Below are 20,250 nucleotides of genomic sequence, written 5' to 3'. Positions count from 1 at the left end.
TGCGGGAGGACCCCCACCAACACCACCCAACTACACTGACTGGGAGGAAAAGGTACTGGCCATCCTGCACCCTGAGGGCCTCACTGGACTCACTGGAGGAATGGACTCGGGTAAGTCGTCTACAATTACCCCTTATCCACCACACCTGTAATGCATGCACCACCCCACCCTTCCAACATCCACCAGGACCTCTACCCCATCCAGGCCACAATCACTACATCCAGTCACCCTGCATGCCCACAAACCCACTAACAGGCCCACACCCCTCCCCCTGTGCACAGCCACCCACCCCTGCAAGGAATCACAAAGGCACCTCACCACCCACAATGCACCTCCACATCCTAAGCAAAATGCAATGGCAACCTCACAAAGGCACCCTGCATGGCCCAAAAGTGGAAAACCTGCACAAAACAGCCCAGACCTGTGCACCCCATCCGACTATGCAACTGTAACAGACATGTCCATTCCCCCCAACAGGCACCACCAGCCGTGCCACCCTAACGGACAGGACAAGGAGTGGCAGTGCCCCACATGGAGACAAAGGCACCACCCAGGACACTGGAGAGGGAAACCTGGACAGTGAGGAATACCCTGGCCCCTCACACAGTCCTGGACTGTCACCATTCAGCAGCCCCATCCCGGACACCCCTACCACACACCCACCAACATCAGGCCAGGACAACCAGACCCACACCTGTGTATCCAGGCCACAGGCTGGTGGAACACAAGGACAGAGGTGACAGTCACCACCTACCAACAGGCAGGAAGACGATGACCCAGTACAAGTGGTACCGCCAGACCTGTGCAGGGGACACAGGCACAGGGGGCTAGGCCCAGTGTGAGGGCATCAGTGGCCCAGGGGAGAGGCCACAGGAAGGATGCTGCAGCCCAGGATGTGATCTCAGAGGTCCTGGGAGCATTCCACCATACCCAGGACAGAACAGCCCAGATTGTTGCCACCCTGGAGCAGAGTCAAAGGCTGCAGAGAGCCCAACACTGGGAGACCATGGAGCAGTGGAAACTGCACAATGCCACCATGGCCACCATAGCAGGTGCGCTGCTGCACCTTGTCGCAACCCAGCCTGAGACCCCCACAGACCAGGAAGCCCCTACTACAGGCCAAGATACAGACCGGCCAACAACAGCAGCAGTAGCAACTGGACTTGTGCCACCATCTCAGGACACACAGGACACCTGCACCTCAACCCGTACAGGCCAACACCAGGCACCCAAACGGTCCCTCAGGCCCAGATCAAGGCCCCCTCTAAGAAGTGACTCTGACAAGAACTGTCCTCCAAGTGTGGCACTGTACCACCATCAATACGGTACAATAACAACTGCAAAAACTGTAAATAACAGATGGACATATCACCACTGCCAACAAACGCTGAGACCATGTAGCCAATATGGACATCCACCAGTAGCCCACTCCCATCACTGTAAAGTGCACAATGACATCCCTGACACCAAATAAAACACCTGTTCACCAATGTAATTGTCCCCTGTCATTATGTTGAATCAAATGGAAGTGGATGCAATTGTCTTTGAAATCATTTATTATATCTTAATTGAAGGAATGGCACCCCACGCATAACATGGGGTTGTGCCAACAGAATTGTCAAACAAGTTGTCCATAATGTCACATGTCCCATGCAAACCTGGTCACAGTGACAATGTCTATAGACCCAACACCCCCATAGAGGATAAGGCATACTGAGAATATGCTGCACAGACAGCAACATCATCAAATAGTCCCACATAGTTACTGGAAGTACAGTTGGATCAGTTGGTTCCTGGAGTGTACATCTTCCCCCTCCCCATCATCACAATCACTCTCATCCCCTCTTTGAGGAAGCTGGTCTGGATATACTGCCACCTCCTCCTCCAAGAGGGGAATATATTTCCTCACAGCCACGTTGTGCAGCATGCAGTAGGCCACCACTATTCTACACACCTTTTCAGGCTCATAGACCAGGGATCCCCAGAGATATGAAATCAATGGAATCTAGCCATCAGGAGACCTATTGTGCGCTCTATCACCCTCCTAGTATGTCCATGGGCCTCATTGTAATTCCTCTCTGCATCTGTCCTGGGATTCCTCACTGGTGTCAGAAGCCATGTTGGGGTAGACAGAGTCACCTGAAAAAGGGGGCAAAACAGGACTGTCACTGACAACCCTCAGTTGCAGACAGCCTGGCTGTCTGCTATGTGCCAAAAAGTGTCAGACACTTACCTAAGATCCATCCTCTGTCCCTTTGTAGTTGTTCCATCATGTGTGGCACACTGCTGTTCCTTAGCACAAATGAATCATGGACTGATCCAGGGAACATGGCATTCACATGTGAGATGTACTGGTCTGCAGTACACACCAATTGAATGTTCATGGAGTGAAAGTTCTTCCTGTTCCTGCACACCTGTTCACTTGTTCTTGGGGGGTGAGAGCTATGTGGGTTCCATCGATGGCACCTATCACCTGGGGAATGTTGGCAAAGGCATAGAAGTCTGACTTGATGGCAGGGAGGTCAGCACTTTGGGGAAACCTCACATAGTACTGCAGGTGTCGTACAAATACATTCAGGAATCTGGACAGTATAATGTTAAACATTAGCTGTGAAAAACCTGCACCCATGCCCACTGTCACTTGAAATGAGCCCGTGGCCAGGAAATGGAGTGCAGAGAGCACCTGCACATCAGTAGGGATGGCATGCTGAGTCCGATTAGCCGGGCTCAGTGCTGGATCCAGTAATGCACAAAGTTAATTAATTGTAGCACGGTTGAGTCTGTAATTGATAATGATGTGACGCTCCACCATGGTCCTCAAATCAACAAATGGTCTGTACACCGATGGGGCCCTCCCACGCCACATGGGTCTGTACCTAGGAGGTGTTGAGAACACATGTGAGGAACACACATACATCTGCCCAACATGTTAAATATTCAGCACTGCTGGCATACAAGTTGATGACACATATGCATAGTAGGATGTTAAACTGGAGTGACAAGTCCTCAATGATACATCAGGACTGTTGTGGTGAGTACATGTATATTTGTGCATGCCTATGGGGGTTGGGGACAATAGGGCCTGCATGGGGCAAATGAGAAATTAATAACTGCGTAGTAATGGCCAAAATGTCTGCCCCCCGTAATCCAGAAATGTTGCAGTGGATGTATCCTCATACCGCTAGTGGTTCTCATAATAGCGTAAGGCGGTGTTCACTGCCGTGCGACCATTCATTGGTTAACATGGTTGTCAATGGGGATTATTAGCGTATCATGATCGCTGCCGGTGGTGACGGTGCACACCGCCGCGGAGCGTACGCCATCTTGTCACCCAAACTTCACTTGACTCCCGGAATACGTGCATGCAGGTACTTCACTGCGACGAACTGGACAAGCTCGTGGACGGGGTCCTGCCCCTGTACGCCAAGCTCCAAGGTCAACAAGAGGTACAGGTGAGTAGGTGAATTGGGGGGCATGGATATGTGTAATCGTGGTAGATGGCTGTAAACATGTGCACATTTGACACTGTACAGTTGTGGGATTCATGACATGCTGCGTGTGTGAGGTCGTGTTATGCTGTTGTGAGTGTCCGTCCCATAGGGGATGTATATCCAGCTGTATGTAATGGGCATAGTCTGACCTCTGTGTTCCTTTTTCTGTGTGTCCCATATAGGTCAGCGCCCATCAGAAGAGGGGACTCTTGCATGCCATCACTAGGGAGGTGCGGACCCTGGGGGTCTACAACTGGCAGAGCACCCACTGCAGATAGCGGTGGCAGGACCTGTGGCGCTGGCGAGGAAGACCTGCGAGGCCCAGCTGGGGAAGTCCTCCCAATGAGGAAGGGGTGTCCGTCGGGGACTGAGCCCCCTAATGCGCTGCATTCTGGCGGTGGCGTATCCGGACTTGGATTGGCACTTGAAGGCTGCACAGCAGACACAAGGGGGTGAGTAGAGAAACCATTGTATGCCTCCTTGAAGGATGTGTGAGTGTGCTGTGGTATGTATGTTGTCTAGTGACAGGGACTCTGATGTCCTTTTACATAATGGCTCCAGTGGGGAGTTGGGTTGTAAGGCTTAGGTCTGCAGTACTTCAGGTCCTTCAGTGATGTTGGGAATGGCTGTAGAGCAGGGTTGTGGCCACTAGTCAGGGGCATAGGCATGTGTATAGCAGTAGGTGCTGCATGGTGGAATATTTGCAGGGTGGGTGTATGTGTGAACCAGTTATGTACCTCCATTCAGCTATTTACAAATGTCTCTCCTGTTTTGTCTCCCCATCCCTGTGCTCTTGTGTTGTCTGTATACATCAGTATCATCTGGCGAGGGAGCTGAGGCACCGGCGAGTGGGGATGCATTGGTCCACAGTTCCACAGAGGCAGAGTTGAGCGACGCCAAGGGGGTTGGAGGGCAAGGGGAGTACCACAGGGGAGGCAGCTACCACTGGATGTAGTGACTCTGATACCTCCTCTGATGGGAGCTCCCTGGCGGTGGCGGACCCTAGTGGGCCCACCCATTCTTTGTCATCTTCCGCCACCCCCCATACCATCACTGCCCTCCCATTTGCTCCCCACCGAGTTGCCCGTGCCCACTCACCCAGAAGGGTGGGTGCCCCTTCGCCCCAGGCACCTCATCCCCTGCTCCAGTCAGCCCTGCTGCCCTCATGGAGGAGGCTATTGACCTCCTGAGGACCATCTCTGTAGGGCAGACAACCATCATCAATGCCATCCAGGGGCTAGCATGAGAGGTGCAGCAGACCAACGCCTACCTGGATGGCATTCACGGTGCCGTGTCTGGCCTACAGAGATCTTTTCAGGCTCTGGCCTCCTCTTTGATGGCCCTGGTCATTCCGTTCCCCCCTCCAACCACCTCTACCCCTTCCAGCACCCCACTCCCTTCACCCTTCCCAAGCACACATTCTGACAGCCATGCACACACCTCAACACACAAGAAGCACACTGCAAAACACAAGCACCACACTTCCCACCAAAGGCATACACACACCAACATCCACTTCCCCCATTGTGTCCAACTCTTCCTCTTCCTGTCTGTCACCTCTTCATGCACACTCACAGGCACTGCACCCTCATTCACTGTTGCTGATCCCATTCTTGCAGTCACCACAAAATCAGACATCCATTCATGCACCCCAGACACCACACCTTCACTCACCACAACGAATTTGGTTGACACATGCAGCACACTCACTAAACTTGAAGACACACAGGCAACATACATTTACACAGGCAGCCTGTCTTGTCCAACTGTGTCTACCCCCCTCCTCCCAAGACACTCAAACGTTCCAAAACACCCACCCAACACACATCCACCACACCTCCGCATACTGTACAGTTGCCTGCACCCACGTCACACACGCCTACACCTGTCACGACCACTCTCTCTACCTCCACTCCCACGCCTTCCTCCAGGTCCACCCCGATTGCCCCTAAAAAACTTTTCCTATCCTGTGTTGACCTATTCAAACCCACTGGCCTACCCCGTCTCGTCCCTAAACGTGCCCACCTTCTTGCCCTATCCACTCCTCCCACATCACAGCCCGCCCCTGTCCGCCCTTCCCATTCCTGTGCTACCTCCCCTGTGAGCAAGAGACCCCGTGCTGGCCCAGGAACATCTGCCGCACCCCAGTCCAAGGCTGCTCCAGCAGCTTCTACGACCAGACCCAAGCCCCCTCCACCTCCCAAAGGTAAAGCCAAGCCCCCCTCCCAGTCGTAAGTCCCCACCCCCACCACCCCCTGCCCCTGTTCCCTGAGGTGCCTGGATGCCCCATTGTTGCCCCTATGAGGTGGAGTACCTTTGCACTTGTGGGAGTCAAGTTGGAGCCATTTGGGCCCATCGGACTTCAGAAAATGGACTGGCCATTGGTCTTCTGTTAGACTTCTGCTGCTCATGGAGCTTAATTAAAGTTCTTGCGGCCAGTGTTGGTTTGGGCACACTCTGGATCCGTGGTTCATTATTTCTCTATGTGGGGGGTATTGTTCTCATGTGTGTACTTTGGGCAGGTTTAATTTGCCTTGTGTAAGTACCTCTTGCTCTGGGGTGTATGGCTTGTGCTGTTGTGAGGGGTTGTGGGTGCATTGCAGGGTGAGTGGAGTGGGTGGGTATATAACTGTGCCCTTTCTTCCCTTGTTTAGTAGGTTGCAGTACTTACCGTCATCGTCTTTGTCGGTGGTCTCGGTCGTGGAGGTATATGGCAAGAAGCAGGGCTGGCATAATTTGCAACTCTCTCTCTCAATGTCTGCTTCGGCGTGTTGTGTGAGTCTACGGTGAGTGTTTCCTTTTATTTGGTTCGTTTCCGCCTGGTTTTACGTGGCAGTGGTTCCCGCCCCGGAACTGACGGCGGTCTAGTGCTTCATTATTTGATGGGCGGGTAGGGCCTTTCCGTTGGCCTGTGGACGGCCTCTGCCGTCGCTGTCGGCACTCCTCTGCTGGCGGTGAGTGGTGTTCAGGCTGCCTGATTTTCAGGTGGTACATTTTTTGGTGGTCCAGACCGCCTGACTGTTGGCGGTAGTTATCACCACCGCCGGCAGAGGGGTGTTTACCGCCATGTTCATAATGAGGGCCATAGTCTTTTGTGGTCCCTAAGTTGGCTTATCATTTGATGGTGCTGGCACTCCCCCACCGTAGAGGTAGAAACTTTTGGAGGGGGACAAGAGCACACATGTCTTAGAACGTTTTTAGCAAGATCATCTTAGGGGATCTTAGCAAGGACAGTCTCCCCCTTGCATATAGCTATAAGCTGTGTAAGCAGTCTGTGGCAAGCTGTAGAGGTGAGGTAGAATGGGCTGTAATAGGCTACAATGAGCTGTGCCAATAGCAATACCAATAGCAAGACAGACAGACCAAACTGGGGTGCCTCCAGCAAAGAAGCAATGCTGCAAGCAAGGCCACAAGACTACGCTCAACTGTACTCAGATCTATTGTGTGCCTGCAGGGTGCAGTTAACCGCCTGGCCCAGGCAGTAGGTGTTGTGTGGCACCGGAGGGGAGAGGTGCTGGTAAAGAGAGCAATCCTGGAGCTGGCAAGCAGGACAGATGGGCAGAAGAGTGAAGGGAGAAGCAGCAGATGACAAGCAAGCAGGCAGACAGCGAGCAGCAGGCAGGTGGATAAGGTGTTCTGGATGGACAGGTTTTGCTGGCAGGCAAACAAATATTGGGTATTAACAGCTCCTGGAGGCGACCGATGGTGATAGAGGTGGCGCACTCTGCTGATACCCACTGGGCAGCTGCCAGAAAAGTGGTAATTAAAGTGCTTGTGCTTGCTGAGCATCAGCCATTGTTACCTATCAGCTTCTGTGCCTTATGTCACTAGTGCACCGCAGCGCAGCAAACTTTGCCACTCTGCCTCAACTCAGTCTGACCCTCCATCCGTCCGCCAACACTGCGGCTAGCAGCTCAGGGGCCCTCCCGTGGGCTATAGACTGCTCTGACGTACACCTCCAAACATGTTGCTGCTTTGCTTCCCCTGGCCTGCTCCCCTGCTCCCTGTGAACCTGTCTCAAGCTCCATCGCTCCGTCACCATGGTCCTCTTCCACATCTTCTGGTTGCTGTTCCAAAATGTAGCGTAAGGGACTGTTGATACTAGACAGGGTGGAACCAGATCATCAGCCCTCAATTGGGTAGCCTTGATGATTGACAGACCATCATCATCTGTATTTGAATGTTGTACGCATCAGAGATAAAGACAATGTGACAGTGAATTAGCTAGGCATGGTATGCCTTACCTCACAAGATCTGTCTCTGAGAATCTTCAGTACGATATGCATGAAATTCATGAGAATTTTTCTAGACCTCTTTGCCTCATGGAAACACTTAAGTTCCCATATTGAGCTCTCAGTTTCCTGTTTCAGGAGCTTTTGCAGTGGATGCTGTCTCTGCACATTGGTATCCTTTGCTTCATTATGCCTTTCTTCCTTTTCTACTAATCCTTCATCTTCTGAGAATTCAGGAGGAAGTAGCAAATGTGATAATGGGTTCGCGGGATTGGGTTTCTGCTTCTGCAATCCATTTCTGTCTCTTCCTTGGAGAATTACATTATGCCATTTACCAGGGTATCTTCCTCTTCAACTGCTGTCACTATCTGTTTGAAGCTTGAGAGGGTTGGGCTTCAGACCACTTAACTGCAGCTTTTCAGAGGTATAAACGTCCTTCCACTCTGAAGTCCTTCTCTAAACACTGGAAGATCTTTTGGCACAAGTGTGAAACCTTTCTTTACTGTTGAATGTAATATTGCTTCTATTCTTCAATTTGTATAGGGAGGGTTTGAGAAGAATTTGGCAGCTGCTATCCTTAGGGTTCAGTGGTCAGCAATTAGAAATTTTACAGAGCCTTCTGGTATTTTTGTTAATGGTGAAGGCCTTTGTTTTAAACTTCTGAATGGATTTTCTATTTGTAAACCTTTGGTGGTGTATCCTTCTTTACCACTAGGGATTTACTTCTGGTCTTTGGTATCTTCACGTTTCCCCTTTTGAGACACTAAACTTGGTAGAATTAGACTTCTTAACTTTGAAAGCTGTAGTTCTGGTGTCAATCACCTGCGCTAGGAGAATTGGTGAGTTCAGCACACTTCTGTGTAAATCTCCTTTCCTTAGAGTTTTAGAAGATGGTATTATGTTGAAACCAGACACTAATGTCATTCCTATGGTTGCTTCTATGGCTTATAGGGATTGAGAGATTGCATTTCCTGTATTTTCCCTCTCTTTCTTCTAGGGAAGAGATGTTGTTACACTTGCTAGATGTAAAAAGAAATTTGTCTATCCACTTAGATCTTTCTAGACTAGTGGACTTCAAACTTTTTAATGCCACCCATCCCCTAGGAGAAAAAAATCATCTGCCCCCCCCCCTCCAATTTTGTTTCACAATTATTCTATTAAATTGGCAATGTTTAAGTATTTCCAGACTTATTTATTCATTGCAGTTAAGTTATGGTACTGTTTGAAAACTGCAATCAAATACACAATGCCAAACATACTATTCTGGTCAGACAGGCCTAACTAACGTGTGATTATAAGTGGGGGGGTTTGGGTGGGGGTTTTGAAGAGTATTCGGAGTCCCTTCCCTTATGCAACATAGTCACAGCTTGGATCTAAATGACAAAACATGTTAGTGATGGCCCATTACAGAATGGTTTACTGCTACCAATTTGTTTCAGCTTAAAACAAAGCCCTGTTATCACCATAATGCTTCTTTTGTCCAGACTCTGGTGTCCCCCCGGGGATCATTTGAGCACCTCTCTAGAGGAGCCCCGCCCTGCAGTTTGAAGACCCCTGTTCTAGTCCCTTTAAGATACCTGGCCACTTATGTGTGATATTTGGAGATTCTGGTCAAGATCGGAAAGCCTTTAATGTTTTGTGGTAGACAGATCCATTCTATCTGCCACTGCTTACTTCTTTATTGGATGTGTCACTTTAAGAGACTACAGCATTACAAAAAGGCCCAGCCCAAAGGAACATCCACAGGGTGGAAAAAAGGGAGAAGTTAGACAAAGCTTAATGAAGGTTACTGCCAAGTAACCAGCCCATTTATCAAGGCTGAGCCCACTCTGCTGGGATTCTAACCTGAAACTGCTAGTTGCACGCCCAAGAGCACTCATTGCAATGTCTTCAGGCATGGCAGAAGTATTTCATGGGCACACATGTCAGTGCCTGGGGCCATCTGATGGTTTATGGCAGATTGGCAGCTATAAATAAATAGGGAAGGTTTGCTTGAGCGTGGGGTCTTAAAAAGATTTGACAGTCGGTGATGAAGAGGAGATTATGTTTTTGTCTTGCACTCATAATATCAGGGGAGGTCTACAAATAAGTCGTTAAGGTCTGCCCCATATGCCCGGGACAGAAAGATGTTTTCTGGAGGAGAGGGCTTGATGATGGGAGGAGGGCACAATTATAAGAATAAATTGATGAGAGCATACTTTCGCTCATTCAAGCAGAAAGTATGGTGTTGAGAAACTGAAACCATCAAAGGTTATAAAAACAGGAACACACACTATTATACAAGAACTTTAAGTACAGTCAAGGAGATAAGCGTCCAAATGAGGCACTTGCAAGACGTTTACTATACAATGATGTAGCTGTAACTGAGCACAAGACATCTGAATGGTGAGTAGCTCTCAGAGGAAGGTGAATATGAGGACCAGCATAGGAAATGGGAGTGGGGATGGATTCAATACATCGCTACCAGCATGTTTACTTTCTCAGTGCCTCTGTATTCCAAGGTGGGAGACACACAGGCTAATTTTTGCTTGTGCAAACCTCACCAGGCAGTACTTTGTGGAATTTTTAGGGGGAAAACTGGTTGCAAAGATTAAAAATAACATAAACAAATTGTCTTCCTATATTTGTTCAAGTTAAGGTTTGACAACCCACAGGTAACAGCAGGTGTAAGTAAACAATATTATCATGCTTTCATGATGTACTGTTTCAAACAGACAAGAGCAGAAGCGGTACAGAAGTAGAACAAATTCACACATTGCTAAATATATGGTACTCTAAATAAATGTTATGAGAAAACTGTGAAGTCACCTAAGGAAACCCCAAAAATCACATACTTATAGTGTATGAACCACAGCTTCCTTCGATATTCTGATCAAACACCTCACAGGTACCTGCAGGGATGTCCAGGTTTGTCCAGCATGAATCAATGTGTACAACCTATGTCTGTGGCTGAACATCTTACAGTGCTCTGTAATGACTTACTGACTCCTGCGAGGCTGAGGTTACACTTTGGGTAGACCGGCTCCTTGGGTGCTGCAAATTCCCAATGAGTACAACCGCAGTGCTCCATTATACTCATCTGAGCACACGTCCTCTTACAAGCCTTAGTAGAAAGGAAAACAGGTATTAATATGGCAAGCAGAGATGTTGTTGTATCTTCAAAACACAGAAATAAGGAAACACAGGAAATACTTCTAAATCTTGAGTTTAATCCGAGATCAACACAGTTCCGAGTCCAAGCCTACTGTCATGGACTCAGAATCTCATGAGGTCATTGGAACACCCTGCAGTCAACTTTCCATAAAGGTGTACTGCTATAATAGGACAATTATAAATAGTACAAATACTAAACACAACACATATCCTAAATACCAAGAATGGCAGTGAAGCCCTGCCTATAAATCGATTAGTAAATTTCAGTCTCTGTCTAAATACTTCTTTGTGCAGGGACCAGAATTCCAAGTACAGCGGTAACTTCTCATTCTAACCGCCCCCCCCCCCCCCCCCACCAAAAACAAATTTCTCCTTGGTGAAATAGCAAGCATCCTAAAATGTACCCAGTTGAAATAAAAAATACTGAATACATCTTTTGCTTTGGCGAGGTTTAGCAAGAGTGACATTTATCGCCAATGAGGTGAAAGTTACCTTTTATATGTGCATAGCCCCCCCCACCCCCCCCCCCCCCAAACCCCATTCCTTTGCCAAGGGTCTATATTGCTTTTGTCTTAACCTTTTAGAAGAGCTAGAAAAGACAGTACCTATATGTTTGGGAAAGTACCAAATAAATGAAAAGTTGATGCAGCACTGACGTTAGAGAATACAAACAAAACCAGTTCAGGGTAAAGAGGACATTTCTGTTTTTGGTGGGACCTACAATTAGGACAGGCAGACCTGTGTAGTGAAAATAATAACACAAGATGAACTGTGAAACTTTAAACAACTTTCATCACATCTGACGTAACTCCGTAGATTTTCTCTGAGGGGGTGATTATGCAGCATCGTATGAGTAGCGTCAGGTACCTGTCCACACAATAGTTAGGAATACATTTAGGCCTTGCCGACGGTCCGCCATCCCGCCATTTTGCCAGCGGGGCAGAGGTTATGAACACTGCTCCTTTGCCAGACGACCGTCCACCCTACTTAGGGGTCTCCACCTGGTTCAGAAAGGAGCTGCTGTGGAGGTGGCTCGCTTCACAGCAGTGAAGTTTACCAAGCACTTGTGGAAAGCATCCGCTTAGTACACTTTTTTGTTCAGAGACCACAAACTCAAAACGCAGTGATTAAGAGTCAAGGTTGTTGGACCTTCAATAGTGCCGAACAACAGACACGGGGACCCAGCGGTCCTGCGGCAGATAGACCGCAGGGTCGGGGTTACCGCTGGTGAAGCCAGTAGACTCCTCCCTGACCGTAACTAAGCATTTTCCCAGCTATAAATAGAGCAGGGGAGCCAAGGGTTTGAGGGACAGGAGGACCACCAACTTGTGGCGTTCTTTCTGCTTTGCCAACCCTTAAATGATGAATGCCCTTTGTAATTTCAAAATACATATCCAAAGGAAAGTCCTAGAAACCATTAACTCAAGAAAACAATGTATTTATGGAAGCAGTGCTAAGAGCATTTGGTCACTTCACTTCCTTGTCTTCAGAAACTTATCTTACTACTCATACTTCAACACAAAACCTGCCATTTCCCCTTCAGGTGGCTCAAAAGGCCTTGGTAAATTAAAAGGGTATGTGTGGATTCACAGAAATTCAGGGATGGCATTTGACAAAGAAGTCTAAGAACTTAGATGACTGTTCCACACTTGTCACCCCATTTTCCAGACAGCGTAGCAAATTTACCTGGACAGTTGTTTTATTCACAGCCACTGTAGGGAGCTGAGTTCTGGTTGCAGTACACCCCCCAACAGACTTTTTACCTTGTTTTTAGATGCAACTTTGACTGAAGTGCACTGGGCTCCTGCTAACCAGGTCCGCAGTGCCAGTGTTCTTTCGCTAAAACAAGGCACCTGGCACTTGTTCCCCAAGTGACTAGGCCCTTCAGCCCCTCTGTAAGTCCCTAGTAAATGGTACCCCTGGTACCTTTGGGCTGCAGCACAACTTGTGCCGCTCTGAGGGACCCAGCACCAACCTTATGCAGACTGCCACTGCAGGCTGCATGACAAGGTGCTCCCAAAATTGAAAATACAACATGGCACACACTTGTGTGCCATGTCCCCTAAAACACTGCTTGTAATATCTGTAAGTCTCCCCTACAGCTGGCCTTCAGCCCTAAGGCAGGGTGGTGCATTATACTATAAGTGACGGCATATATGCATTAGCAAATATGCCCCTACTATGTCTTTGTTGAGCCTTAGACATAGTAAGTGTGCAGGGAAGCCATTTTAAATATGTGTGCTGGATACTGGTCAATACAAGTTCCCCAGCTACTTGGTGGCTTCTCTGAGCCCAGGGATGTTTGGTATCAACCATCTCGTATTAATAAACCCTCACTGATTCTATGCACCCAGAGTGAATCTTAGAGGTTCCCCCTGAAAAACCTACCAACTGCTGGTGAGCTCACTGACTGGTTCTGGCTAGCTAACAGACAAGAATCTGACCTCCAAGGGTCAGAGCCTCTGCTCTTGAGAGGTCAGAAACAGAATTCTGTCTGGGCTGGGGTGTTACCCATCCCTCCCCATAGGATGACTTGCATTCCATAGCAGGAGCTTCAAAGTAACCCACCGCCTTTGGTATGCAGACTCGCCTTTCTCAGAGGAAGAAGAAAACCCCCACAGCCCCAGGGCCATCTGGCACCTGGACAAGAGGGAAAATTAGCTATGCAGGAGGCGTATCACATTCCAGACTGGGAACACCCCTAGGGTGACCAGCCTGAAGTGGACACGTCTTAGGAAGTTCTGCCATCTTGCGTGTGGAGGAACGTAGGACCTTTGGACAGGGAGATGTCGACTCCCCACAGGAAGTGGTCATCTGGGGGTGTAGTGACCCTAAGGGTAAATAGCCCATTGGCTTCTACTCTTCACTGCCCATAACGCCCCCTAAGTTGAGGATTTAGGGGACACCCTGATACCAGATCCTCAGATCTTCCCTGGACGCAAAAGAAGGAGTGGACAAGAAGCCTGCTGAACCCAAGAACCGAGGAGTACAACTCACTTGGAGCCAACCCTGCTGGCCTGCCTGCTGCACCCGACCCTTGAGGACCCACTGACCTGTCCTGCCGTTGCAGCCTCCACGAAACTGGGGGAGCTGCCAGTACTTGTCAATCGCCAGGAGGAACTCCCTTGGAGTAGAGGAGCTTCACAATGGCATCTGCAGACTGTTTCTGCTGACCCCCTGCAGCTGCAAATAACCAGGAAACAAAGACCTGATGTCCTAGGACACCTCTGCACCTGTCTGCCCCGGACCTAGGGGAAGAGAACCAAGGATGTTCCCACATCTCCCCACTTCGTGAGACCTGTGCCCACTTGTTGGCTTAGTCGGACTGGACCCCCAGTCCATGCCTGCAGAGTGTTTCTGTGAGCCCGCCTGCAACCATGAGGAACTTCAGTACTGGACGTGATGCCAGAAGACACCCCTGTACCCGCACCCTACAGCCCAAGGAGAAGTGAACTGACGGTGTCCCCACATGCCCGAGGACCTCAAGGGTTAAGCCTCCGTGTGGATTCCCCTGGACTGTCCTTCCAGTCAATCCCTGCAGCAACTTTGTAACCAGACTGATCCCCATAGACTTGAATGGGACACCCAACGTCGTAACACACCTCTGCACCTGGACGCACAAGAGCTTCCAGAGGTGAATTGTTGGTGTGGCCTTGGTCCTTGCCCCAAACTCACCTGAAGTCCAGGAGATTGGTCCTGCAAGTTGCTGTACTCTACCTGATTTGTCGTTTTTGTTTTCCTCGGTAGAATTGCATTGCAGCTTCCTAAAAAATCCACTGTCTACTTTTAAAAACTCTAAAAATTCATAACTCGAAAAGTACTCACCTGACTCAGGTGATCTTGATATCAAAGTTTATATAAAAGTATGTGTTGATTTTCCAGTTCCTCTAGGTCACAACTTTCTTCTTGGTCTCTTTCAGTTTGTGGTGGTGGCTCCTGAGTGAGGTATTGTCTGCCTTCCTGGAGACGGTCTCTTGTGAGTTTCTCATTTTCTTTCTCACTGTTTGCATTGCCTCTTGGACTCTCTGAGTGTTTCGGTGTACCGGCTCACATGTTTGTCTGCCCTCTTCGAATTGGTGTTTGTGAGGGGTTTGTGAGGGGTGCAAGGATGCTTGTGCTGGTGGAGATCCTGTTATTTAAAGACTCTTTGTTTCTGTTGGTGTCATTGGAGAAGATAGAGGGTGAAGCTGGAGGGTGTTGAGCTGTGTGACTTTGGTCACCTACTTCCAGCTGTGGCTGGTGGTGCTTAGTCTCTTTCTCGGTGTGGTCGATGCTATCGAAATGTTTAAGTGTATGATGAAGTGGTCCATCCAAGTGAGCGGGAAAACATGGCTGAGGAAGACGTAGCTGACCTTGATTTTGTCACTGGAGGTAAAGATGGGTTCCAGGGTGTGTCCCGCTACATTGCTTGGGCCCTTTTGCGAGCTAAGTGAGTTTGATGTTTTGTAGGCTGTCTAGTAGGTCTAGTAGGTCTGTGGTATTGGAGTCTGTGGGGTAGTTAAGATGGAAGTTGAGATCGTCCATGAGGAAGAAGTCTTTCCAGTTTATGATGAATGGGGTGACGAGGTCAGTGAGGAGGTTGTTGAAATTGTTCTGGGATCCTGATGGCCAGTATGCAAGAATCCCCCTGATGGTGGTTTTGCCTTCTGGCTGCCGCTTGAAATATTGGTATTCTAAGAAAGCAATTTCTGGGTCGCTTGTGGTGGTGCACTTTATGGTGTCTCTGTGGATGATGGCAATGCCACCACCTGGTTTTGTGGTTTGGGTCTGGTACAGGATCTTGTATCTTGGTGGGATGGTGTTGGCGATGTCAGGGGCAGATAAAGGGTTGAGCCAGGTCTTGGTGAAGATGACGAGGTCTGGTGCGTGGGAGTGGATGAGGTCCCAGATCTCAGTTGCGTGCTTGTGGAGAGTGTGTGTTGAGGATCGTACCAGCAGGTGATTGTTGGTGAGCAGGTGAGGCATCGTGCGAAGTGTGTGTGCGGGTGGTGGAGTCAGGAGTTGTGCTGTGTAGTGGGAATGGCTGGAGGGTGCAAGAGTACAATGGCAGGTGAAGCAGGAGTGAAAGCATGTGAAAACGCCAACCGTTGAGTGGAGTGCAGCGAACCAGCAGCACTATTGGTGGTGTCTGTGATTGAGATGAAGGCGTTCCTCAGCGGACTATCTGTGGGTGCCCAGAGGACCAGGGTTCCTGGCACTGGGCATGGCCCAGATGTGGACAGGCTTGCCTTTGGCACACCTTCAGCACACCTGTGGCTCGCCCACTGCTTGCGGTCACGCTGCAGCCTGCATTAAGTAGGGCCCTGGGGTGGTCTGGCCTTGGAATCGGCAGGAACAGGGGGTCGGCAGTGCAGGCAGCAAGCAAACAAGCAGATAACAGTTGGAACAGGTCAGAAAATAGACAAAGCTAGCCCAGGAACTAGTCCAAACAGAGGAACAGGCAAGCTGTGGCTCACTGGGTACCCTGGTGCAATCACAGCTGAGGGTCAGTTAAAATGTAGAAATTCAAGGATGAAGGTGTTAGTCAAGACAACAGCATTCTTGATCTCAACTAGTTGAGGCAGCCTGGTGGAATGACACTAAAAGGAATTAGGGCCAATGAACAACCTCTCATTGAGATTTCTGAGGTGTGATCATTGTTTGCCATAGTTTATGTGCCATGAGATATTCTTCTGATGCCCCTGACGTTAGTTGGGACCTGAATCATTGTCAGCCCTTAGTCACAAGAGATAGCAGCATAGCAATATCGGACAAGTACCCTAAACAGCAGTTACTTTTTTCCCGAAGAATAGGTTGGGGCTGATTATTGTAGCACAGCAATATAAAGGAGCACCTGTAGGGGAGAAGGGAAACCTGAGTCCAGAAAACAGACCATCACTCTTGCCATGTACTTCAAAAAGAGTGTGCTCCATCTGTTGTTGCTTCATGGCAACCATGGAATAGTAGGCACACCAGGAGGTTCAGGACCGGAAGGTTGTTGCACAGATAGGAATTCCAGAGAGAAGCAAGAAACAATTAGACTGACATAGACAAGGGAGATCTAGAGCAAAAGAAAGCTTTTGAACAGACCTTACTATAAGGTAAGCTTTAGCTGAAAAGGTAAAAGCACAGATGTTTCTTGGTGAAAAATGCCTATAGCAAAAATTGCAAATACATTTTATTATTTTCCCCAAGGACACAGGTACTTTGCGAATTAGGGAAAGGTAATTTTCCAAGAATTGCCTTAAGCTATGATCTCTCAATAGGATTGTGGCAGCTGGTGACTCACTGTCTTCACCTGGTGGCATCTGGGTCTTGGGATGGGTTTGAGATGCATCTGTCTCAGTTTTATTACGTTCTTATTCCTCCTTCACTGACTTTCCTCATGCCCCCTTGGTCCTCCATGACCACTCTATCTCTGGTGGTCCACCTTGACCTCTTCTCTCTTCTGTACCTTTTCCACCTCTGATGGGTTTCTTTGCACCTCATCCACATCCTCTCAACCTCTACTGGTCCACTTCACATCTACTCTTTCCTCTGTGGCCTCTACTCTATAGTTGGTCGACCATTGTCTACTCTTCCACTGATGCACCTCACACCTTGTCTCTCCTCCTCATGCTCTCCTTCCCCACTCCAAGTCTAGCTTTTTACTCCAAGTTCCTTGCCACTTGCTCTGTAGGTGGTTTTCTTGTAGTTCAACAGTTGCCAGACATCCTGGTTTGGTGCACCCCCTTATCCGAAGTCAGTGGTCTAGTTGCTGCAAAGTCCTGCTCTTTGTCCCAGGCCCACTCTCATGCCTTTGCAAGAAAAGTGGAGAAAAACAGAAACACAAGATTCACAAATTCCCTTAGCAGAGTTGGGTGTTTCAGTAAGTCCACATGTTCACTCAAGGGCCCAGCACCAAGTGCTCCGTTTGAAAAAGAATAAGTGCCAGGGTCCAATGACCAGCACTGGTGCTGCTGACTGTTGGGATTGCGAAATACTGTGTCTATTGTTGATTTCACCTCTTGCCCCTTTCATCCACCATCATACACTTCCTGACACTTTATATGACTCTTTGAGGCTCTTTTTATCCCTCCTTTTTTGTCACTGTTTCCCTGTATTTCTCTTACTCCTCCTTCTCCCCTTTTCTGCCTGTCTCTCTTGTTATGGTCAAAGTCTGACAGTGAAAAAGAGGTCCAGGTCCCCAAAAAAGAGTGCTGGTGGGCTCCATCTCTAAAACCCTGCTCAAATTAAGCACTGCTGTCAGCTCTCCTAACTTGGACTTGTGTTCTCCCTGATTCGTTAGGAAAGTCTTGCCCTTTTGGTTTTCTTAATCATCTTGTGGTACTTCTTCCTGTGTCTATTACAAGGATTTTTTTTCTTCTCTGTCCTTGATTTTCTCCCATGGCATTTAACATTATATCTGATGCGTTTGTTCAAAGCAGAGCACTAGAAGGAAGCGCCTGTATATTCTGTGAGGTGAGGGCAGAGACAGAGTTAGGGGTGATTAATAGATATCAGCCGTCTCTTTGCAGATACACTTTTGTCGCACGAAGACCCTCGAACTAGGCTAGAATCTCTACATTGGCTCCTTTGCCACATTTCTAAATGTCTAAACTTGACCTGAATGTGTAAATGTTATCACTCACTGGGACCTTCGCTGACCTTGCGAGCTGTCAGACCACCCAACGAGATCTAAATGACTCCCTTAATACTTAGTAAGACAAGAGTAAAAGTGGTCACAAAAGAGGTGAAATAAAGATTAATCACTGGCCAGGTGGTATGGTAGCCCGTTCTTGCGTAGCACTTGATCTACCATGGACCATCCTTGTCTCTGTGAGGGGTGTGTTAATCTTCCCGAACCCCCTTTATTGCTGCCAGGTCACTACTTCGAGGATAACTAATGCAGGAATCATGTGTCCACTCTTTCACTAGAAAAGCCTACTTCTCCATGAACAGTCCAGACCTTCACCGGGGCAGTACGCTTTATACCTTTATATTAGGTTAGCTTGAAAAAAGAAACAGGCACCATTCTTATATGTTCCTCTTTCACATGCTCTATGTCAGGTTATTCTTTCCGATTGTTCGTTAATTTCTCTATCCCCTTTTCTTACACAACATTATTTCACTTTTTTACCCGTCTTATTTTTGTCTCCTCTTTCTTGTTCTTCATGCACAGAATTTTGATCTTGGGACTCTAACTTCAGAGACTCAATTTCTAAACGTATCCGTGTTGCTAGAATATCAAATAGAAATGTAGTTGAGATTCACTCATTTCCACTGTAATCAGTGCCACGAGAATGAGGAGATATTTCCGGAGCACTTGAGGGATGGTGGGCTCAACTGAATGCAGGAGACCTGACATCGGTATCAGTAAGTGGGAGATTGTTAGTCAAGAGAGAAGTCTTTGATTTGCTTTTTAGCATTACTTGCATTTTTCCGCAGTTGCATCATTCATACCAGTGAACTCCCTCTCTTTCTTCGTAAATGTTTACATTCTTTACAAAGCTTTGACCCTCGTCCCTGATAACCTCCTTCTGCTCCTCCCCATCCAATTCTTTCAGCTCTTTTAAAGCTCCTTTCAAACATAAACCTTGTTTGCCCTTTGTAATCTTGTCCTTCAGTTTACTAGCCCTCTAATCTGAACACGGGAATTCCCAACCTATATTGTATGTAAACGACACCATAAAAATCTCCTACTTCAAGCTTTTAATCAAACTAGTTTGGTGTTCTCTGGGTGCCACCGTCTCTATTGCTAAACTGTTTTTATATTTTTTTCCTTTCAGGATGTATTCAATCCACTGTGTCGTTAAAAAGATTTTCACCTTATCTAAAGTGTTCTGTATTCTGAAATTACCTCATTTAGAACCACAATTGTTTACCCTAATTATACAGACCAGGGTCTCCCCCCGGTGAATGTCAGTTAGGAACTCTGTTGCTATTAACAATGTGAGATCACTTGTCATTTCTTTCCCATTGCACACGAGGAAAATGGAATAGTCAGTAAAACAGTTCTTCATGAGGACAGGGCGAACAACCGAGCTTCCAAGAAAACCAGGATAAAAACTGGGATAGAAGTGAGCTACGTCCAATATGACATGTAGGCTGCGAAATTAGGTTTCTCAAGCATTGTGAGTCTATTTGATTGTGAAATTCAAGGTTTTTAAGACACCTATCAATTGACATGTCAATTTGTTTCAATTCCAATGAATGTCTGACTGTAGTGCGTGAACAATTTCTACGTAAATGTTCTGAACAGTAATGCCTTCATGGAAAGCTATATTTTGAAACCACCAGCTGTCACTAATCCAGGGTACCCACAGGCACCACATGGTTTGATACTTTCATTGTCCTGTTGACGCTAGTTTACCGAGTAGCCATTTTCTTTCTCCTACTCCTGACCTTGGGAAGAC

The 20,250-nt window shown here is 48.0% G+C and overlaps 1 protein-coding gene across 1 annotated transcript in view; it reads right to left on the bottom strand.

Annotated features, from left to right (window-relative positions):
* Positions 1 to 20,250, bottom strand: part of LOC138302186 (amiloride-sensitive sodium channel subunit gamma-2-like) — a 188,967-nt gene that overhangs the window by 110,663 nt on the left and 58,054 nt on the right. Inside the window, exon 6 of the mRNA XM_069242533.1 lies at positions 10,706 to 10,826. Within this exon, the coding sequence (XP_069098634.1) occupies positions 10,706 to 10,826 (121 nt within the window). The remainder of the gene's footprint in view (positions 1 to 10,705; positions 10,827 to 20,250) is intronic.

This window comes from Pleurodeles waltl, chromosome 6 (assembly GCF_031143425.1).
Source record: "Pleurodeles waltl isolate 20211129_DDA chromosome 6, aPleWal1.hap1.20221129, whole genome shotgun sequence".
Classification (NCBI taxonomy): domain Eukaryota; kingdom Metazoa; phylum Chordata; class Amphibia; order Caudata; family Salamandridae; genus Pleurodeles; species Pleurodeles waltl.
Note: the sequence above shows the minus strand (reverse complement) of the source record. Positions and strands in the feature narration are given on the sequence as shown.